We start from the raw sequence: 24,733 nt of genomic DNA on the forward strand, positions 1-24,733 counted from the left end.
ATTTAGTATTTTATGTTACATTGAGTTCTATAAATTTAATAACAAATTACATTTGTGAAATTGATACTAAATGAATGACTGTCAAAGCATTTCAATTTGAATTCATTCTTAGAATGTGCTCGTCACCATGTTCAAGCTATGAATGATTACACAGTAAACCAGGTAAATAACCTTACCACATTCATACATATAAAGACATATATTTAGAAAAATTAACAACAGAAAAAAACACACAACCTCATCCCATAGCCCAAAAATACACAACAGTAGCATACTTGTGAGGTTGCAAAAGCTCTGTAACTGACAGCTAAGATTCCGTCGGACCACTCATGGGAGACTTGGTCAAATTGGCCATACAGCTGACCCATGGTGATTGACTTTGGGTTAATCACTGTAATCTGGACTTTGTTTTCTTCCATCAGTCCCTGAAAATAAAAAAAGATGAGAATGTTTATTATGTCAGTCGTAAAATCATGAAAGACATCTAGCAAAACTTCCAGAGTCTGATTAGATTTCTCAAGATGTGCTAAGAGTTTTTATAACTTAATTTTAAACTGGTATAATTTATACAGGAAAATTCTAGGACAAACGCTAGCAGCAATCCCCAGTAACAGCACTTTTTCCATCAGAATAAAGCTAATTTCAGAATTGGTATTTCATGAAAAGTTGAAAATAAATCTCTCTGTATTATATAAAAAAAATCCTGTTATGATACAAGACTATTTTGAAGATTTTTTTTTTAAGTCCCGCGAGATGAGACTTTGGCCATGAGATTTTTTCATGTCATGTTCTTTTCTCAACCATTTTCAACCACACACATGGTAATCTCACCTCTCATTTGTGTAAATGCTTTTCACAGACACAGTTTCTGCTCTCTCGGCCTTTATAAATTTTAACATTGTCCTCACTTTAAGTTTCCAATTAAAGAAGACGTATTGTGTCCAAACGTTATTTAGGAATTTAATTACGAAGGGTTATCAACAGAAAAAATGAGCACACGGGCAATCCTAGCACTGAGAAATGAGGAAGTCAAACGAATTAACGCCAAAAATGTTGATCAGTTACACGGCAAATTGGTTAAATGTGTAGACTATGCTAAAAACAGTTGGTGGTGATCGTGCAGAAGATGAAAACATCAACTTACGATATCCTGAAGAATATCTACAACCGTTAACACCATCCTGTCTTCCACCACTCGAATTACTGTAGAAAGAAGGATGTATCCAAGAAAGGTAATGTAGAGCATCTTCCGTGGATAACATTACAGAACAAAGGAGATCTTGATATACCATTCATATTAAAAGGTTAACAGTTTCCTGATAGAATAGCTTATGCAAAGACAATTAATAAATCTCAGAGCCAAACAAAAAAGTCATTTTATTTAATAGAGAGAAAGAAAAGAAATTTAGTCATGAGCAGTTATACATTGCGTTATCATGATGAAAGTCCAAACACAGAATCAAAATTCAATGCGAAAATTAAATTAAAAAAATGTTTTTACTGAAGTTTTACAGTAAAAGTGTAAGTTTAAAAAGTATTTGTGTGTTAATGTCAAAGCCAAACAGAATGAAATTGTATTATACAACAAATAACTAACGCAACATGAAGCATAATTTACTTTCGCTTATTACATTTTACTCTCTTTTAATATGGTTAATTATTCACTGTAATGTAAAATAATTCAATATATGCATATGTTACAATTTCCATGAAAATAAAAATCTGCTTAAATTGTACATCCACATCTCCATACGTGAGTGACAGAACCGCAAGGAGGCTAGCGCGTAGCGTAGGCATGGGGGTTGGCGAGTGAAGCGAGCAGGGGTTAAAGCCCCCTAGTGTATTAAAAAGCTTGAAACCAAAGAGATACACCAAATAATGGAACACTTAACATAAATATAAGATAATACAATACCACAATAATCTAAGGATATGCAGGACAAAGTGGGCTTTTCCATATCGCTAAGCCTTTAGTGGCATACAAGGCCTGTTCAGATAGCAGATTTAATAGGAGTGATGACCAGTGGAACAAAAACAGTCCTACCTGCAAGAGTCTTTGATTCCCTACAATTCACATCAATCCTCAGATTTGTTTCTGAGGTGTCACTCATTGTATTCCCTTATCACTGTCAAACAATCTAGTAATTCCTGGTAGGATTTTTTCTTTCTACTGTGCAACATCAGAATATTTCAAATTACCATCCAGTCTCTCTCTCTGAGAAGTTTTGCCTGTGTATTTTCGGGGTTTTCTCCTGGTACTAAGATTTCCTAACATAGTTCAAAGATATGCAGGTCAAAATGGGAAAGCCTTGTATTTACAGGTTTGCTTTGCAAATAAATGGAAAACAATCCAGAAAAGTTACTACCTTACAATGAGTATGTGCTAATTTCTGGCTCCTCGTGATCCATCAATAGAATAAGCAGATTCAGAAAATGAATTGATGGATAGATGAAGATGGTAACACCATGTGTTGTAACTGGTGTTTACTTTATTTTGTTCTATATGTTAGGTGTAGTTTTGAATGACAAAAATGTGTCTGCTGTTAGCAGTCTCTAGTGCAAAGAATATACAGCAAGTACCTTGCCCAAATCAAGTGATTTATTAGAAAAATTCTAAAGAGTCTATTCCTTTATATATTCAAGATGACTTTTTCTTTGAATGTCATAAGAAATGTAGCCCAGCATCAATGGAAACCGCTTCAATTTAACTAAATTAGGCAAGATTTATGCTCTGCTTTTGGAAAAGGGCTGATTGGTTACAGCTCAGGATATATAATGTTCTTGCACTGGACTCACCCCAGTTGTAGAGTGTGTGCCTACCTTTTGAGATATGGTAAGTTGCATCACATTGGCTTGAACTGGTGAATGCATTTTCCCAGATCTTTGTGAATAATGCAACAATCATCATTGGTAGAGATGGCTAGCTATTTTGGGCTCACTGATTAGGTGGCCTCGGGCAAATGTTAGACGTGAGAGTGTCTCCACTATTGGACCAACCTGACAACAAAGAAACTCAAGTTTGAGTGGTTGCAGGCTTTTGGTCCAATCATACTGCTAACTTAGAAGTCAGTTAGCGCTGCCATAAATCAATTAATACTCAAGCAAAATTTTTGTGCTTTATTTTAGTTACCTACCTTGTCACAAACTAAAAAAACTGCAGCTAATGGCTTCCTGGACTGAACTGGAAGAACCCTGATCAGTGCTTAAAGACTGCTAAATAACATATTGTTTTGTACTGTTGGTTACCCTCCAATGGTTTCCAGTTTTTAAGATGGTAGCAAAATCATAACATGACTGAAGTGTGCCTAATTCAAGAGGCTAGGCTGACAACATGAGCCCGCAACTAATGTTATTAACAACATTTTAACCATAAACAAAGTGTTGTAAAGGCATAATAAGATCTTTGGCTCGACTTATCTTTTTAGAATCGCTATATTCTGTCTTTTTCACAGGCGCACTTGTTAAAGTAACTTCCTGGGGAAATTGTCCATTGTTTTTACTTCTTATTTTGATGCTCCAATTTACTTATTTTTTGTTGAAAATGATTTTGCCTTTTTACTTTCATCATCTCTTCTTTTCTCTTTAAGAGCTAGCTCATCTTAGACAGGTACTCATATTGTCTAGATAGTTAAGCAAACCACACCTGGTACACTTTTCTATGTCGCCTTGATTTTTAGTTGGTTTCTATCCACTAGTGTAAGGGTCCACTTGGATTTTAAAACCATGTTCTCTTCTTTTGGTTCATTCTCCCTATGTGACCAACACTTAGTCTAATATATTTGCCTCCTAAATAAATTAATTCTCTTTTGTAAGTCATAATTATTTTGTCTATTAAGAGGTTTGTTTTTAACATTTTTGTACATTGTCATTATCTCTTTAGGGACCTGATTTATTATTTCTGTTATAAATCATGACACCTTTTTTTCTGCTTCTCTTATTATAATCATTTTTTAGTTATTAAAAATGGAAATGACCATATTGTTTATAGTAATGACACTTGTAACTGGTAATGCCAGCATTACCTCTGATGCTTGATAAGACTGTTCTTCTGAAATTCATGCTGTAAAGAGTAGTATACTGCATATATTATGTGTACTTACTGTATCTATTTGCTACTTTGAGTAGTGAGAAAAGCGCTATATACATGCAAAAAAATTATTATTATTATTATTATTATTATTATTATTATTATTATTATTATTAACGTGTTATTTGCTTTACCAGAACCCTAAATTTGACTTGGACAACTAATCTTGTATGTAGTCTTGGAGTAAAAACACAGGACAAAAATAATATAAATAAAAAGGTAGCTCTTCAGGACTGAAACTGAATCTGAGTGTTCCAGACAGATTTAGAAGAAGTTAACAAATCTCCAAGTTTAATAAAAACATACCAACCAGACTCAAGAAAACTATTTGAAGTGAATATACTTAACCATTGAAGCCATTTGCTATCGGAACTGAGCACATATGATCTATAATGCAGCAATATGTAATAAAATAATTAGCAATGTTTGCATTAGGCTTGTTTCAGAATCAATCTCAATTGACACTTAAGATAATTCACTTGATATGCATAATATCCTAAACCAGAATTTCAGACTTTCAAAGAAAAATCTCCTATAACTTGCCATTTTACAGTACATTTATTGTTAACATTTACTTGCACTAACTAACAACTCTCTGCAGCTTATCTTTCATTACCGTGTCCTTCAAGCACAACACTTATCAGAACCAGCAGAGCAGAATACACCTTTTTAATTACCTTTCACATTCATTATTATTCTGTCAATAGTCTTGCATAGTAAACTAGTGAGTTTTATTAAACATATTTTTGCTACAGGTGGATTGTCATAACACAATTTAAAGTGATTTTTTTTTAAATTTTCTACCAATTATCAAACATATGACGCTGTTACAGTTGATGAGATAAGATGATAGGAGTCAATATACCTTTATGTGAAAATTACAGCCATCACAATAAATTTTAACTTGAATTCAAGCTTAAAAAGTCCACAGCAAAACTCACTGAGAAAATCTGTGAACAATGACCATTCTTCATTTAAAGTTCCCCAGTTAAAATATTTAGTATGGCCAGTAAGTATACTCTTATGCTGATCACAGACATAAAAGAATGTAAAAGGACAGAAGTATATAAAAAGAAAAGTAATTTATTACTAAAAGAACTGGTAACATTAGGGTACAGGGGCTTTTAGATACTGCATAGACCAAAAACAATAAATGGAATAACCTAACAAACACCTCTCTGGGCCTACCAATAAAAGGGTTCAGAGTCTGTCCAGTACCAAGAGTGCCAAAAACATTTTTCCATCAGGCTGACACCTTAATCCAGCGGTTCTCAAACTTTCGTATTTTGCCCCCCCTGACCACCCCCACCTTTCGACCTGGAATAATTCTGCGCCCCCTGCATAATATAAGATAGATGAGAATAACCCATGATACAACTAACAAAGGTATGATATTCGTGTGGTGTCGCGATATCCTATCATTTTTAGTTCCATAAGATTTGCATGTGTTCGGCTAACTTCGATGAAATATTTAAATTTTTTTTTTTTAAAGTGCTTTAATAACTGTTAAAATGCCTTGTGTGGTTTTTGGTAGTAATTCTAATCCCAAAAACAAAGAATACATTATTTATTCTTATTTAATTATTTTTTATGTAAAGAAATGATTAAATAAGTTTTAATTTTTTAAAATCTCGTAAATGTGGACACCTATAAAAGTCAATCTGCTCAAGACGAATGTATTTTCGTCCGACAAATATTATTAGTTGTACCATAAAAAACCCAATACGCAGTAAATGATTTAACTCAATTTGGCAATATTAGCTTTGCTGCCAATGTGGTGCAGTCGCGCCACATTATCACCTGACCTACTGTTACTTGAATGTTCGCGACAGATACCGATACGTCTCGAACTTTCTAGACTGAAAATACGCGACTATAAAAGCAGGAGCAGCGGCGCCACTCATCATTGAAATAAACTTCAAACAGAAAAGGAGCTCAGAGTGTCTATCTCGAATATTAAACACAAACCTGGACAGGCTGTGTACTTTAAAGCAGGCACATATTAGTCATTAAATCTATGCCTTAGAAATTTTATTTTAACTTTAGTTATAATGCATTCATTGTGATTATATGCTTGCAAATTTAAATTTGACATAAAAATGTAAAAAATTTATTTTGATGTCTTGTTCATTTATTTGAGCGCTGAGAACCACTGCCTTAATGTATCACTTTCTGCACACTATCATCCTTTTCATCTTCCTGTGGTATCTCTGAGTCATTAAATCATATTTTTGATTTACAAAGAAAGCTTCTTCTACTCCTTATACTGTCACAGAATGTCTTTTAAAGTAGCATTGACAGGAAAAGTAATTTTTCATCCTCTATTTTAATGTCAACTGGAGCACAAGATATTTTTAGGTAACCTCTTCAAACATTTAATATAACTAGGAACCACCACTGCATTACAACATTTGGAGTATTTATTTAGTATGTTATTCCCCACTTCTCCTCAAATGTATTAAAATTTAGTGTTGGTCATGCTTCACAATTCATTTTATAAGGACACATAAATACTTCTGAAGAATTATCACATGACTTACCTTGTCACAAATATCTCCAAGTGCTGCAGCCAAAACATGGTAGGCTGATGTCTTTCCACCAAAAGGTTCCCCAACAATCATGAAGCCATGACGAACAATCATCATTTCATATATCTGTAGGATTTTCTCAGCAAAAAAATCAGTGACTTGCAGGTTCATCTTTTCACAATTTTCTCGGATTGCCTCCAACAAAATGCGATAATCAGGTTTAGGCAACTGAACGCCAGGGAACAGGTCAGATGTGATACCCTATAAAAACAGTTAATAATGGTTGTACTATTTGTTACATGGTATAGCAAAATGGTACGAAATAAGAAGTAGTTTAAGAGAAAAGCTCAATAAGTGAAAGGAAGACATTCACTTACTCTGTGGGAACTTACTCTGTGAAAATCTAGAAAACGAAAATGATTTACTCCCATTGGCTTCAGGTAATATTTTTGCCAACAACTGATAGAATGTAAGAGTACACCCTACATGGATAAGCCAGCATCTTACAAACAGCAAAGAGATACTCTTATATGGGCAGAGAAACCATATCCTGAAATCATGGGGGTGTAATCCTCAGCACTCAGACTACCCAGAATCAAATTTTTCAAGGCAATGGAAGAAAAAAAAAATATTAAACTTCAATGCAATAATAACAGTGATTCTCCATGTATTCTCAATGTCCTCTTACATCTCAAAAAGTATGTTAGGTCAACTAATGACTTGGTGAAGTGCCATAGATTTGGCAATATTATGGATGGAGATCAAGCAGCTCAGAAAAAGTGGATTTTGTGAACTAAACCCAAAAGAATGAACATGCACCAAAAAAGTCTAACCAAAAAGAGGAGTTACTTAGGCTGGATAGAACAACAGCTAACAAAAAATACACTGAAGGAGGGAAGCGCATAACGTTATAAAACTGCTCCCTCACTGAGGTGGCTTCCATGCCTTGCACACTACTTATTTATTCGACCATGATACCTGAATCGTGCCATGAGCTAGACTTCAATCACACTCACTCTCTCTAGGTGAGCCCTTGTCATTGCTTAATTTCTGACTCCAAATTCATCAGGATGGGGATGGAAAGCCCAATTCAGAGGGCAGCACAAGACCACTTCTGCAGTCATGGCCAATTGACTGGTCAGTGGTTTTGGGTCAATACTGGCCCCCTGGGATGAATGCTGCCATATTCCTAAAAGAATAGGTGCCAGGAGGGCTAATGACTGGTCACTTTTCCTTCTCTGGTGACATTTACTTCCAGCCCAGGACAACTCCGGTACAGCTGTTTGGTCTCCCATCTAAGCAGTGGTTCAGGCCAAGTCCTGGATGGTAGAGGGTCCCTGCAGTACATCACCACCCTCTGCTGTCAATAACAGATGCCTTTCCCTTTAAATGCATGGCAGAGTCCGAGGTGCAGTAGAACTACAAGATGCCCAGCAGCACTGTATTGAGGTGAAATGCATCTCCTGACCTCCAAACTGATTTTAGGTTAATCCGAAGAGTGTAGATGGCAGCCCCCTAGAAGAAGTCACTAAATATATAGTAATACAGAATATATGAAATGACTGGAAGGTGATACATTCAGAGATTCACAGAATTATGTGAGGTGAGAAGAAAGTGTTTAGATATGTCTCACATGGGTGAGAGGTTAGGCTTTTCAACCCTTACAAATATGTGGCTAATACCAGTCTCTTTGGACAAGGTGAGAAGAAGATGCACACACCTACTCCTGTGATGTATACATACATGTAAAAAGTAAGTACACTTACTTGTTGACTTTTTCCAAAATTTTTGAACAGGCAAGCAAACAGCATATACAAATAAAGGTGATATAGCTAAACCAGTGACACATAAAATTGACATGGTTTATTCATTTTCATAATATTAATTTACTAAAAGCAGATATGTCACATGGAAAAAGTAAGTACACCCCTACATTTCCCACTACTTCAAAATCCATAAAATCAGAAACAGGTTTTCCAGATTGTTTTCAATGGTTTGAACCTTCTTAATGATTATGCAGATGGAACATGTCTTATTTCAGACACTAACATCTAGTGTATGGTGTTCCTTTTGCTATTGACATGTGTGGTGTCATCATGCCAAGATCAAAAGACCTCTCTAAGGCCCCCAGAAAGAAAGTTGCGTATGCCTGTGAGTCTGACATGGGATTTCAAAAAGCTGATCAAATTATGGAGGCAAATCAAAAAGTTAAGGATTTTTTTAAAATTACACAGGAAGTGCAATGGATAGAAGCTGACACAATACAACACGTTTGCAATGGCTTATGGGAATTTCCAACTCACAACAGCATGTTGTTCAACAATGGTGCAATCCTGCCATGAAGCATCCATGTTCATTTTACCTTGGCTTCAGCAAGACTAACAGCAGAACTCTGTGATGTGTGTGTTCAAACTACCCATAAGCTATTGTGAATATGTTGTATTGTGTCAGCTTCTATCCGAAGTAGTTACCTTGTAATTTTCAAATTGCTTTTAATTTTTGAATTACCCTTGCATGTAAAAAAAAAAAAAATCATTCAACTGTAAAGAAAATCTACAAGTGCCACAGATTTCAAATGGCTGTTAATTTCTTCAGGACTGGCTGGTTCAGAAAATTCAGCCTAAGTGCTGACCATTTGATACTAAAGAAAGTCTCCAAGAACCCCAAAATTGCATTGCAGGGTCTGCAGGTAAATTTTACAAAAGTTAGTGTCAAAGTGCATGCGTTTAGAAAGAGTTTACCCAAATTTGACCTGCATAGGATGTGTGCTTGGAAAAATCCTACGCTGTCAAAAAAGAACAAGATTACAGTTTTCCATTGAACATGTAGGGGAAAACCAGGACTTCTGGAACAATGTGCTATGGACAAAAGACATGAAAAGATAGAGTTGATTGGCTACATCAACGAAAGACATGATTATTGCAAACCAAAGACAGCATTTCAGGAGGAGAACCTCATACCAACTGTTAAGCACAGAGGTGGAAATGTTATGATTTGGAATTGCTTTCCTGCTTCAGAACATGGGCAGTTTGCAGTCATCGAGTCAGTTATGAATTCTACATTACATTAAAGTGTGCCTGAAGAGAATGTGAGCCCATGTGTTGAAGCTGAACTAGAAATGGACCTATCAACATAATAATGATCTGACACACACTAGCAAACCAACCAAGGAATGAATCAAAAAGAAGAAATGGTGGGTAACGGATTGGCCTAGTCAAAGTCCTGATTTGAATACCTTGTGGGGGGGATTTCAAATGGGCAGTAAACACAAGAAACCCACAAATATCTTTCAGCTGAAGAAATTTTGCATGGAGGAGTGGTCAAAATTTTTAATAAGTCAATGTCGGAGTGTGGTGAGCAGCTATGGAAAATACATACAAGAGTAATTTGCTCTAAAGGAGGTGATATCAGCTTTAAAGGCCAAGGGTGTACATACTTGTATCTATTGATATTTTTGTTAAATAAATGATTATAAGGGCAAATGTCTGTTGCATAAATGATTAAAAAGGCAAACACTTTATTCGAAAATCATCTTTATTTGTAGGCACAGTTTGCATGAGAATCTAATGTCTGCCTGTTCAAACACATTGAAAATGTCAACAATTTTAATGGGGTGTACTTACTTTTTCACATGACTAAAACATAAAACATAAAACCAGGGTCATGGGAGGCAAGAGCTGATCCTGACAGGGTCAATATCCATAAGTTTCTGTTGTTCCTGGAACAACATTAAAGTTGACATTTCAGGACCGTCATTCATTCTCTAGCAAATTAACTTTAAAGTGAGTCTCTGACATTAGAAGGAAGGGACCATAAGCACGAAAGCAGTAGACTTTACATTCTTTAAATTATGATGTTATAAAATCTGCTTATCTTAAAAATTTTAAAATGGCAGATTTACTTCTTCCAAGCTTAGAAGATTCTGCATGTTTTTATTGGAAATAGTAAATGGAAGTATATTTTATTTTGGTCAAATGGGATATTTTGTGTGCTTTTTTGGACTGTTTCTGTTTTATTATTTTAGAGGCTGATGTTAAAGCTGATTGCTTGAAAGTAAATGAAATGTCCAGTAATGGCAACTTTGTTGTGTTTCCAGGAAAAAAAACAGTGACAATAAGATATTACACTCACTATCCTGGCTGCACTAGACTTCACAGGGATCATTAATGCACTCAGACCAAACTATGGCTAATTTAGAGTCACCAGTTAAATTAAACTAATTGTCTTTGGGGCTATGGGAGAAAACATCATGTACCTAAAGGAAAACTCACACAATCACAAGAAATCTCAGAACATGACCTAGTGTGGGGTATGAACCTAGGATGCTAGATCTTTGAGGTAGCAGCACATAGCACTTTGTGACCATGCTGCACCCTTCTCTTCAATAAATGGGTGGAGGTTTAGGCAGCTTATGATGTTTTATACCTGTGAAGTAGATTTCAGTAAAGAAAGAGTAACATGTACAGTACATGAATTGTTTTTAATAGCTAAAATATAAGGCATAACTCTAAACTACATTTCAGTTTTAATAAGAATATATTGGTGGTTATTAAAATAAAATAAAAATCAGGTACACTTCAGAGGAGTCATTTTTTTCTGCTTTAACTTACCTCAAACAGCGGTAAATCATGAGCCAGGAACTTGGGCAAATTAACATCAATGATGGACCTCAGCAATAAAATATCTTCATTCTCATCTGGATATTTCAGCTAGGAATAAAGAAGCAAAGATGACGTGCTTGGAATCACTAAGGATATTTTGTATTTAAGGCAGTGTTTGTCTATCATTTAAATTGCTTAAAATGTTGAGAATGGCTTATGTCTCACATATTGGTAATGGTGTGTTTAACATTGAAGTGAAATGTGGAGTTACACAACATTAGAAACCAGTTTACTCTATATCCTACAAATGATCCTAAACATCAATAAATTAATTTGAAATTTATTAAATGCAGATGTTTATGAATTTCACAAGGGAAATTAGACAACTTTAGCATAAACATCATTTCACATTTAAAAAATGGAACATGAAGTGCTTTGTTTTTATTAAAACAAAAATGCTGTAGTCTGTGCTTTGTACCGAGGAAACACTTGCTGTGCTAAAGCATGCAGAAAAAGAGCAGGATGGCAAAGTCATGTTTTCTGTATCCAGCTGTTTTTATCACATACCTGCCAACTTCATAAACATGAAGGCAAAGTCAAACCATATACTTTTCACGCTATATGCAAATCCTGCTACTGTTGGCAAAACTCCACCACCTGTCACCAGCCTTTGAGTCTGTCTCACGAATATCTGAATACTTTTTGTAAAGCTATCTAAATTAAGTAGAACTTTCTGATTTACATTTTGTGTATCTTCTTTCAGTCACAGACAGCCAAACTATAATGTACAAATATGCTCATTTAAGACATATTTAAATCAGCTTAATTGTTTTTGAATTGAGAATAACCATAATATGACAGGAAGCCAACAGATTAGCATACTATAGCCTCATGCCAAACAGAAAAATCTAAAACCCACATAATTTCATTGGTAGAGGTTATCCTGGATGCAAGGCTGGATAACAGTCCTTGACCAATTTGTACAAACGCCTAACCTAACATGCACATCTTTGAGAGTGTGAGAGAAAAGCTGAAGTACTCAAAGACAGCATATAAACTACAAACAGGAACATACAGAGAATTTGAACCCATATGAAGCAGCAGACTAACTAACAGACACTAACATGCTGTTCTCGATAAATATCCATCCATCCATTATCCAACCCGCTATATCCTAACTACAGGGTCACGGGGGACTGCTGGAGCCAATCCCAGCCAACTCAGGGCGCAAGGCAGGAAACAAACCCCGGGGAAGGCGCTAGCCCACCGTAGGGCATCGCGATGAATATGCTTATGCAAATTATGTCTTTCTTTTAATTTATCGGCCCAAGTGTAGCACAAGCACACACTTTCTTCTCAGTTACATTGTCTGGCCCCCACTCTTTGTCAGTTTTGAACAGCTGCAAAGCAGAAATACATGACTATGACTTTGACCCCTGCTCATCTTAACATAAAAATTTCATCTCCCTGCCCTTTGTGTACTTTTACTCTTGTGGCCTGTGAGCTTACATCTATGGCAGAACAAAACATATAAAAAAAAGATAGAGAAGCTTTTATCTGTGGCACCACTGCATGAGAACCACCTTTTTCCACCCTCTCAAACGCATGCAATTTTTAATGTCTGGGATCAAATCACTTAGAGATCTGTACATAGACAACCTCTTTGCATCCTACAAACAATTACACTCCAAATTTAACTTTCTAGCAACACATTTCTTTCACTACCTTTAAATTCAAAATTTTGTTAAACAGAACTTGCACAATTTTCTTCACCTCCCACCTACGTCTATGCTGAAAAAATATTGATCAGTCTTGAGGACTTGGACAGCATTTCCGTAATATATAAAACCATTTTACAATCCCTCCCTCTCAAAGATCCAAGAATACAGTGAGAAAAGGATCTCTCACTCAACATATCAGAAAGGGAGTGAAAGGTAGCAACGTACAGAATTCACTCAAGTTCCATATGCGCAAAGCATACAATTATTCAACTCAAAATTATATGTCAAGTGCATCTCTCTCATTTAAAATTGTCTAAAATGTTTCCTGGGCCAGATCCAACCTGCGAACGTTGCAATCAAGTCCTAGCCTCACTGGGTCACATGTTTTGGGCCTGTGCCAAACTAACCTCATTCTGGACCAAAATCTTTAAGTGCCTTTCAGACAGCCTTGGTGTCACAATCCATCCTAATCCACTAACAGCTGTGTTTGGTGGACTCCCAGATGGGCTTAAAGTGGAGAAGGACAAACAAACTGTAATTGCCTTTACTACACTACTGGCACGTAGACTTTATCTTGCTCAAGTGGAAGAATCCTAACTCTCCTATTCTAAGTCAGCGAGTAACTGATGTTATATACTATTTGAAGGAAAAAATCTAATTCACACTTAGAGGATCTGTACAATTTTTTTTCACAACCTGGCAAGATCTAATCAATAATATTTTAGAATAAGCATTTAAATTGAGGAAACAGGTTCTCTCCCCTCTTTAACTCCATTTATCTTTATTCATTTATTAATGTATCTATTTACTTATTTTAATTAGCTTAAGGTTTTACTCTGCTGGCCTAGCTCTCTTTCTCAGGGGTGATGGTTGATTTGTTTCAAACCTATTTTTGTAAAACTAGATTTATTTGTATGGAACGTTATTTGATTATAATAAAATGAATAACATATTAAAAAATAAGATATCCCTCACTAACATTTGTTGTTTTAAATATACATACAAATAACACCATCTTTAGTGTTTTTCTTGTAAAGGAAAGTCAAATTTGTAGCAAGGCAGTCTGCCTGATTCTTTTCTTTGATTAAGGGTGCTTTATTTGGCAAAAATATCTGGAGAAATCTATTCCCAAATATATTTATAAAAATTAAATTATGGACAGATTGCATTGAGGATGCCGTTGCACACAGTATCTTACGCATACAGTGTAGATGCAAGGAATGAAAGGGAGAGGTTGTTTTAAGTGTCTCTCAAACAATGGGTCATGATGATTGAGCTGGAATCACTAAAGGGGAACATCTTCCTGCTCACAGAAACACCAACATGAGTAAAATTGAGTTGCAACATCTAAAAAGTTGAGACACACTGTCTTAGACAGCACAAAATAGAGACAGGCTTCTTTGTTTGATGTCTCATGTTTGCCATACCTTGACAGATGGTAAGAAGTAAAAAATGGCCAAGATTGTGGCTGAACTTGACATACTGTACCTCTGCAACATTTGTACAGCTACAGGTACAGTCAGGCTACAGAACTATTGACTGTCAAAATGTGGTGACCTTACGATACTTTGGAAAATTGAAAGTATGCTGAGAAGTCAACAACAACATTTATTTATATAGCACATATTCATACAAAAAATGTACCTCAAAGTGCTTTACAAAATGAAGAATAGAAAAATAGAAGACACAATAAAAAATAAACATAAGTAAACATTAATTAACATAGAATAAGTAAGGTCTGATGGCCAGGGTGGACAGAAAAAACAAAAAAAAAACCTCCAGAGACTGGAGAAAAAAATAAAATCTGTAGGGTTCCAGACCAAGAGACCGCCCAGTCCCCTCTGGGCAAAGTCGTGAGTGAATTGGGTAATCCATCATTCCCTGCTATTCCTAGGTAGAAATTTGACATCCTGAAGGCAACACGATCCAGTTACCTGCCGTTAAGTGTGAAGTGATCTCCAACTCAAAGTTGTGTAGTGTTACAATGGCCTAATTGGAAGTTGTGTGGTGAGGGTCCAGCTAAGTAATCTGAACAATTTCTTTATACATAGATAGTGACAAACATAAATCCTTCTTATTTCGTTTTTCATGCAAGGAAGTTCTGATGCAGTTGACATGTCAATACTGCACTTGTCTTTGATGCCTTTTTGTTTACAATGATAACAGCATCTTTAATAATTTCATTTTAGTATTTCAGTACTCGCTACTGTGCATCCTGTCTTCCACTTAGCTAATGCTGCGCCAGCATCTATTATGTAAACAGCATATCGATCACCATGAGTCCTAATGCATCCCAGCTCCACACCTCAGGTGCTTTTTATGGCGGGCTGCATAAAGAGTGCAAATGATTCTGAGTGCACAGTATCTTTCAATGAAGAGTGCTGATAAAATAAGCAGCACATGCAGAAATGTGATATTAAACAAGAGATATCTACCACAGAGGAGATTAACTCCTTGACATTAACCCGTTTGTGAAATTACACGGAGTGACAATAGAAGGAGTCTATCCGCATTATTTTTGTTTGACATTAAACGAGTTTGACTCTAATTACAAAAACAGTAATGCATATGTCAGATCACTTATTGCGACTTTATACTACAGACAACCTCTGGTTAATTTAACAACCAAACAAGGTCTTATTTTACAACTGAGAAACAATCCGGACTACATTTATTAAAAGAAAAGGCCATGCATGTTTTTAAACCCCCGATCAAGTGTTGAATTTTCTGTACTTACTCTCGCACAGTACTGTTCTGTGAAATAACAAGGGCAGGGATATGATATACACACATAAAAATAGCAAAAAAATGTGTAAGGTCCTCAAAAATAGCTAGGGAAGCAGGTCTGAATCCCACAAGCCTGCACAAAGGAGATGCACCAAAAGGAACCCTAGCATCCACACCTGGCTAAAATGTGCTTAACTCTTAAAATTCACAAATATACTCAGCAAAAAAAGAAACGTCCCTTTTTCAGGACTGTGTATTTCAACAATAATGTTTTAAAAATCCAAATAACTTTACAGATCTTCATTGTAAAGAGTTTAAACAATGTTTTCCATGCATGTTCAATTAATCATAATCAATTAATTAACATGCACCTGTGGAATGGTCGTTAAGACCTTAACAGCTTACAGAAAGTAGACATTTAAGGTCACAGTTCTAAAAACGCAGGACACTAAAGAGACTTGTCTACCGACTGTGAAAAACACCCAAAGAAAGATGCCCAGGGTCCCTGCTCATCTGCATGAACGTGCATTAGGCATGCTGCAGGGAGGCATGAGGACAGCTGATGTGGCTAGGGCAATAAATTGCCATGTCCGCACTGTGAGACGCCTAAGACAGCGTTACAGGGAGACAGGAAGGACAGCTGATCATCCTCGCAGTGGAAGACCACGTGTAACAACACCTGCACAGGATCAGTACATCCAAATATCACACCTGCGTGACAGGTACAGGATGGCCACAACAACTGCCCGAGTCACACCAGGAACACACAATCCCTCCATCAGTGCTCAGACTGTCCGCAATAGGCTGAGAGAGGCTGGACTGAGGGCTTGTAGGCCTGTTGTAAGGCAAGTCCTTACCAGACATCACCAGCAACAACGCCGCCTATAGGCACAAACCCACCTTCGCTGGACCAGACAGGAGTGGCAAAAAGTGCTCTTCACTGATGAGTCACGGTTTTGTCTCACCAGGGGTAATGCACGGATTTGTGTTTATCATTAAAGGAATTGAGCACGTCTGGGACCTGTTGGATCGCAGGGTGAGGGCTAGGGCCATTCCCCCCAGAAATGTCCAGGAACTTGCAGGTGCCTTGGTGGAAGAGTGGGGTAACATCTCACAGCATCAACGTTTCTTTTTTTGCTGAGTATATATTCTGAAATGTCCCAAAATACATACAAAATGCCTAACTAGGAAGGGGAAAAACATCAGCCCCTAGTTAATACAGCGACAAACAATTCATCATAAATGGAGAATTTATTAACAAAAATCCAAAAAAAGCAAATAAGGAGGCAAAAAGGATTTGCCAACAAGGCAATCTTAAGCAAACAAGTCCCAAAACATTAACTAAAAACCAGAATCCCAAAAATAGAAGCAGAGGAGTCAAAACAATACAAAGAATAAGCAGTAACAAAAAGGTAAAACTTAACAATCACTGTACAGTAAGTGAACATAATGTAACACCATGGGACTACAATTCCCATGAGCCTTTATAGGGCTGGGAGCAGTCCCTTAACAGAAATTGACAGGTGACCCCACCTCTTGCTGACCCATCCACAAAACACAAGTGAGATGGCTAAACAAATTCAATTATCTATAAACTACATACTAAACAAAACTGACATATATATATATATATATATATATATATATATATATATATATATATATATATATATATATATATATATATATATATATATATATATATATAGGCACATAATAACAGTAAACAACAATATTAACAAAAGCAATTATTAATCAAAGAATTAGAAATGGACATAAAAAAGGAATTTAAGCAAAAGCCAAACTTTGGCTTACACAAAACAGGACCATTCCAGGTACTCTGACTGTTTAAAGGTTTTGACTAAAGTGCCCAATGCAATGTTTTAATTAAGAGAGCTGCATACAGTATATCTGATCTCTCTATTATAAAAAAAAATCTTGGAAGGAGATGAGACATGATTGTCTCAGAGACACTTTCATGTCCTGCAAGACGAGTCTTCGTGCCAAGCGATGTAACCACACCCAGGACCGGAAGCCCCGTGAGGCAAGAGCTTACGCAAAGAGATTTGGAAAAGTCCTGCGTGGTTATTTCAGACACATTTCTTGTAGAGAGAAAGAAATGATATTCACTCACAGGCACTTATATGTTGCGTTGTCACAATGTCATTCCAAACACAGAATCAAAATTCAATGTGATGTTGATGAAAAGGTAAAAGCAAAAAGAGATTAAATATATGGACATAGGCGATATGACAGAAGTGCGCCGTGCAAAATGCAGATCACACGGCACAGCATCAGCAGCACGGCAGCAGCTGATCGAGCAAAGAGGAGGTAAGGAAAAAAACTGTATGTGTTTCCCATTGTATCACCATTTTAGAGGGGGTGTTGGAGGAGCGTGGTTTGCACAAAGGGCAGGCGGGGGAGGGGGGTGAAGAAAGCAAAGCGAGCAAGGGGTGAAGCCCCCATGTTTTTAAAATTATTATCATGAGATTTCAATCTCATGCAAAAGCAACTCCTGCAGGTATATATATTCTGATTCAGACCACCTCTCTTACATTTATATAACAAGAAAATAAAAGACGATATGTTATCAGAAACTCATTCAGTATGTTTATATGCATATACAAAACCGGAACAAGGTGAATAACCCGGTTAAGGCAGAAACCTATTTATGGAATTCTCCCTTGGGAAAACATTTTAATATTAAACTGCCACCATGAATCAAAAGAAAGCATAAAGCCTGTGTCTCCCAAACAGTGTGGGGAATGTTACTTACTTACAAAAAAGTAACTAAATATGTAACATATTTACTCTTTCTAAAATGCAACACATAAACAGTGCCTTACTTTATTTGTTTCTTTGTCTTCTTTTACGTGAAAAACTGCACATTTGACTGGCCAGCATTTGTTATTAAATCCTAAGATCATTTTGAACCTTTATGAAACTGACCAGAAACACATCCAAGCACAATAATTATCTTGTGTTTTATAGATACATTTAGACGTTCATGTGCTGTTAAGTAAACCACATTCATCACCCTTTTACATCCCTGAACTGAGGCTAAGATGATTTGTGGTATGAATGCTGGCCGCTGTGTCACCCAAGCACACTGTCAACATATTAATTGCAAATAGCCAGATTAAAACTAAACTGTTCTGCTATCAGATTACATGTAGTATACTCTTCTGTTAGGTTGTGTGATTGAGCAGTGCAAAGAAGCGGCACATCATATGTGTACTACTTGCTTTATACCTAAGTGATGTTGGGGTAATGATAACACATATATTTTTACTTAATAAAAAGAGTATTGTGATAGGTTACTTGTTACTTTAATAAGTAAATGGACTACTTAACACATGTTACTTTCAAAATGTTTCCCCAACACTCCGCCTAAGATCATGCTGCTGAGCTAAGCACTGTACATTCAGTTCATCAATATAAGTGTGGCTATTTCTGAAATTTTAAGACACATTAGTTTAACCAGGAGAATGAATAATGTGATTGCATGAGCATTTGCCTCAGAAAATGTATCTTGTAGATCAGGGGTGTCAAACTCCAGGCCTGGAGGACCTTAGTGGCTGCAGGTTTTCATTCCAACCCTTTTCCTCATTGGTGAGCAGTTTTCACTGCTAATTAATTTCTTTTTCCTTCATGTTAATAACTTCATTTTTTTAAGGAATCAGTCCTCTGAATTGATTCTTTTCTTCATTAAATGACAGCCAAACAGAAATGAGACGTGAAACGAGCCATCAGATGACCAACTAAATTGGGGCTTCAAACTCCAACCAATTTCACTGTAACCAGTTTCTTAATGAGAAACAGATTCTTTCTGTTAATTAAGCCCATTACTTAATTCCATGGCTTGTTGCTGTTTTCATTCTGCCACAGCAGACATTTCCAAAACTGTTGATTTTCTGTTTTTTCTAAGAACGTCATTCACAATACTGAGACTTTCACCTTTCTTTATTTTCAGATATTGTGTGATGGGCACAGGTGAACTGATCATGTGGCGGCTTGTTTTGTGTCTCATTATTGTCCATCCATCCATCAATTGTCCAACCCACTGAATCCGAACACAGGGTCACAGGGGTCTGCTGGAGCCAATCCCAGCCAACACAGGGCACAAGGCAAGAACCAATCCTGGGCAGGGTGCCAACCCACCTCAGGGCACACACACACACACACACATCTGCACACCAAGCACACACTAGGGACAATTTAGAATCGCCAATGCACCTAACCTGCATGTCTTTGGACTGTGGGGGGAAACTGGAGCACCCAGAGGAAACCTACGCAGACATGGGGAGAACATGCAAACTCCACGCAGGGAGGACCTGGGAAGCGAACCCAGGTCTCTTTACTGCGAGGCCGCATGGCTACCCACTGCCCCACCGTGCTGCCTGTCTCATTATTGTTTGGCTGCTAATTTAGGGATAAAGAAACAACTAAGGGACCTGAGTTGACTTAATTAAAGCTAAGGCGAAATAATTTAATTAGCAGCATAAACTGGTCACTAATTAAGAAGATGGTTAGAATGAAAACCTGCAGCCACTGCAGGAATGGAGATCGACAGCCCTGCTGTAGATGCTTCTACACATGGGAAATAATAGAATGATATTTTTCAGAAACTGGCTAATGTGCATTTAAAGATGAATTTGGAATAGTCCTATTAAATACCCTAGCTGTAAGTGTAAGTTTTGGATTTTGTGCCATCTTGATATTGTGTAGTGTCATTATTTATAGCCTGATTTATTGTGGTACTCACCTTTAGGTTTCCAGCTGCTGTAAGGACAGACTTAACAGCTCTCATACCATAGTCATAGTGATGCTGAGATGACAACTGTTCAGAACAGAGTCGGTACGTTGCTACAATCTTTACAGACAGAGGACGTGCTGTGACAAACCCACAAGAGTAGAGCACAATCTCTGCAATCATGGCATAGTCGGGTACCATCATGGCAACTGTCCTGAACAGGGCCTGTTAAAGAAATATATTATGATAATTAGATTGTGTTGACCATTAAGATCTATGCCAGTGACTAAATACCGTAAATTACCTTTGATTCCTCAGAACTTTCTTACTTTTGCCTCAAAATACATCCAAGTACAAAAACTACTGATAAAGTTTCACTCCTACCAAGTAATCGTTGATGTTGATGAATCCATTAATCATAATCAGTTAATCTTCCACTAATATACAGTACTGCTTACACAGATAAACTCATATTAGTATAAGTGAGTGTCAGATAAGAAATTGAATATAAGTCTTTTGGATCCTTTCAGAAAAACAAATGGGCAGTGAGACAATATATATTGGATATCATTGAAGCAGGAATTCCAATGGTTATGTTAGGACATATTGAACATTTGACACTGCAACTTCACTTACTGATACATTTCAAACCAGAGAAAACTACATACAGTAGCTATTGTGAGATTTTTGAGACCCCGACAAACCTCCAAATGCACTGTGAGCTGAAACTGTTAATGCAGGATGGGATTGGTTGTTTACTGCTGGTGAAACAACAAGTTTACAGGCTCACTGTGTAACTCATCTGTTACCCGAAGGTTGATGCGGGGAACATTTAAAACCGGCTACTGACCTGGGTTTGCACTCACTTTTTGTATCTTCTCTTAGGCAGGAAGGCTATCTGTTCTTTTGATCTGAGAAGGGTGTGAATGCAGGACATCATCATCGGTACGGCCTGCATGCTGAATGAGTTTGAGTGACAGCTCCCATTTGAATAAATGCATTGAGAATCTTCACAACAGTAAAATTTTGATGTTTCGGAGACCTGGACTCACGTCCTTCGCTCTTGTGCAAGTCTGTGACCCACACATCGCACTATATATGTGAGCACATATTTGGTGCACTAAAATGAGTATCAGCCCTTTATGCCTAATATATGGTGAGCAGCAAGAGAAACAAATACATGGATTTCATGTGTTAAAAAAAAAATCAAGAAAGGTAGCACCAAGGCCTTGTAAGCCAACATAACGTGTACAACAGAATGTTTTTGTTGAAAACCTGCCTGCAACCCCAGAATGCATAATTTTCAAACACACTTTCAACCAGATTCTATAAAAGTGAAACCTATTTACTGTTTGTTAAAATTTGTGTTTATCATCACTGGCCATAAACAAAAGATTGTAAGCAACAAAGTATACTCAATTGCAATTAAAAAAAAAGTTACTCTAAGTTTGCAAGCAAGTGAATCCTACAATGGACTGGTGATCTATCTACAACCCTTGTACTCAGTCTTCATGACCGACTCCATCTTCTGCCAAGTATGACTTAAATAAAGCAGGTTTAATAAGTGAACAGAGAGATGGATTATATACATTCATCATATTTCTGAATCTAAACTTACTTATAATGAGTAAGTATACGTAATGAGCATTAGTGTGCTCTATGATGCATGAGGTGCCTTTGCATCTGGTGCTTCAAGGATTTGATTTGGCTCCCTGTTACACTTTATTGGAAATGTAAGCTCCGAGGAGGCTATGTTAGAACAATTTTGACAAGAAGAAGCCATTCAGTCCCAAAAGCTTGTCAATCTTATTAACCTAATTTCTTCAAAATAACATCAAGCTGAGTTCTATAGGTCCCTAATGTACTACTGACTATCACATAACTTTGTAACTTGTTCCAAGTGTCTGTGCTTTTCTGTAGAAAGATGTCTAATGTTTGTGTAAAGATTATTCATAATAAGTTCCCAACTGTGCCCACACATTCTTGTTGGAAAAACTTTTTCTTATTCATTAATAGTTTCACATATTATCTGATAGCTTTTGGAGCATTTTGGACTCATTCTTCATGAAGAAATAATGCCACTGTGATGCTATTTAGGGCAATATTGTGGATTTTTCTTTGGATGCTGGCTTATGTGATGCTGATATAATATTATCATGCCATACAATCAAGCATAATCCAGAAACATAAAGGAAATTTTGTGCACTAATAGTTATATTGGCAATCCATCGCTAGCATAGGCTTAGGATTAGGGTTTATGTGTCTGTGTTATTTGTGAATCCTGCAATAGCTGTGCAGGCCAATTCCAAAAGGGTCTGGATGCAGACATTTAGGGCCAGGCCTCTCAGTGGCTCCTTTAGCTATAGGACCATGTGACATCATTTAGGGGCTATAGGTTATAGTGACAGATAGTGAAATACATTTGGAAAGTCAACCTTCTGTTAGAAATGGAAGTCTGCCCGCTACCCACAGATGTCTGTTACATGCACATCCCAGTCATTTTCACCCTGTGCCTATTCATGAGTAACCAAAAACATGGGAACATAAGCCTTCAGAATTAAAATAACTACTGTACATAAAACTCCAAACGTTTCAATATGGAAATGGACATTTTGATATTCTTTCAAAAACTATGGGTATTGATATGGATTGAAACTTTTTATAGTAATTTATCTTTCTCAGAAATCTCAGGCTTATTCTATAAATTATCATGAAAGCGTGATACCTATAATGGTGAACAATCTGAAGTAGAACCTGATGCAACAAATGAAGAACAGCAAATGGTTTAGCAGTCATTTTAGAATGAATATTAAAATCATTTTGCTAACTCTCCTGCCAAAACCACAGTGTAGTTTGCATTAAGCTTTACAAAATTTCTTTCCAGACTATGGCTATATAGTATTATCAAGTAATTATTATTTTTCTTACAAATAGCTCTTTCACAGAGCTCATTTTGAGATTTGTACAGTAAAAATTGTTTGAGTACAGAAGGGCAATTAAATTAACACATAAATATACAATACAAATTTGCCAGAAAAATTGACATAGACTGGCAATGTAGTTTTTGTACTGAAAAATGTCAAAGTTCGTCTTTACTGGCGTCTGGACGTAAATCACAGGCTGGTCACTGTGATGTTTTATAGGTTAATCTTGCACCTGAGTATACTAGTTTGCTCTCATGTCAAAAAGGCATGTGTGAGTGTGCCCAGTGATGAGCTGGCACACCATTCATTTTGGCTGTTGTCTTGGTTCAGACCCGATTAAGATCAACTTTGGTTCTTACTGAACTTGCATTAAAATAAGCAGCTTAACAAAATTTACAATAAATATATATTAATGTCTATTCAGCATTTTATTTTAATCTATTTAATTGGTAATAGGTTTTTATTTCAACATATAAAATCATGTTTTCAACATTTTGTGAAATTACAGAAAAAGTGTAAAAGCAATAGTGAGCCTTTCTATTGAAATTCTGCTTTTTCAATGTTATTTTTCACAGATTTATATTTTCTACAGTGCTAGCATTTCATACACAATTCACTTGCCCCCGTTTTCATAAAAGAAGATAAATTCAACAAATTTCAAATGCTCCTCCAAATAAAACAAGTTATGAAATTGCAGCATGCTGCTATGTTTTATAGGTTAACACCGAAGAAAATCGCAGAAGCTTTATTCTGAAGTAAAATGTTTCCTTTCCCCATCAGGGCTCAACACAAGGAAAGAACAAAGTCTGCATGAGACTGCAGTGTGAAACGTTTACATCTTCCAATCTGAGATTTATTAGATTATACTGTGTTTTAAACCTGTACTATACCGAATCATATTTGACATGACACAACCTTATACGTATCTGCCATTGTAAAAGATCTGTTTTTTTATAATATAATCAACACTATTTCAAGGGGCAGAAACGCCAAATTTCTATCTCAGACAGAGACTATTTCTTTGCTTTAACTTGAGCTTAATGTATTGTGTGTTTTGTATGACACAATATGCTGTAATATAGTTCATGCAATATGCTCTTTAAAAATGTGTTTATTTATTCATTCATTTTTCCTGATTATGTATCTGTAATGGAGATTAATATCTAGCATATAAGTTTTGTTATTAATCTCTAACAATACTCAATTTTAAAATGTAAAGAAGTCGTGTTAGTAGTCCATTTACGATCAAGAGAACACTTTTTCATGTAGGTGTTTAGCCCCCTTAGCTAAAAATGCCATATCAATAATTAGGAGCAGACTGACTAGTGCTGGAGAGGTGGGTCTGGGTTTGCCTTAACTGGCAATTGAGAACTACACACTCAATAGTTCAAG

General features: G+C 36.4%; 1 protein-coding gene across 1 annotated transcript in view; it reads right to left on the reverse strand.

Annotated features, from left to right (window-relative positions):
- Positions 1 to 24,733, reverse strand: part of dnah7 (dynein, axonemal, heavy chain 7) — a 422,487-nt gene that overhangs the window by 261,698 nt on the left and 136,056 nt on the right. The window contains exons 24-27 of the mRNA XM_039755900.1: positions 20,430 to 20,642; positions 11,226 to 11,324; positions 6,628 to 6,876; positions 276 to 425 (exon numbers count right to left, since the gene is read on the reverse strand). Coding sequence (XP_039611834.1) covers positions 276 to 425; positions 6,628 to 6,876; positions 11,226 to 11,324; positions 20,430 to 20,642 — 711 coding nt within the window. The remainder of the gene's footprint in view (positions 1 to 275; positions 426 to 6,627; positions 6,877 to 11,225; positions 11,325 to 20,429; positions 20,643 to 24,733) is intronic.

This window comes from Polypterus senegalus, chromosome 6, assembly GCF_016835505.1.
Source record: "Polypterus senegalus isolate Bchr_013 chromosome 6, ASM1683550v1, whole genome shotgun sequence".
NCBI lineage: Eukaryota > Metazoa > Chordata > Cladistia > Polypteriformes > Polypteridae > Polypterus > Polypterus senegalus.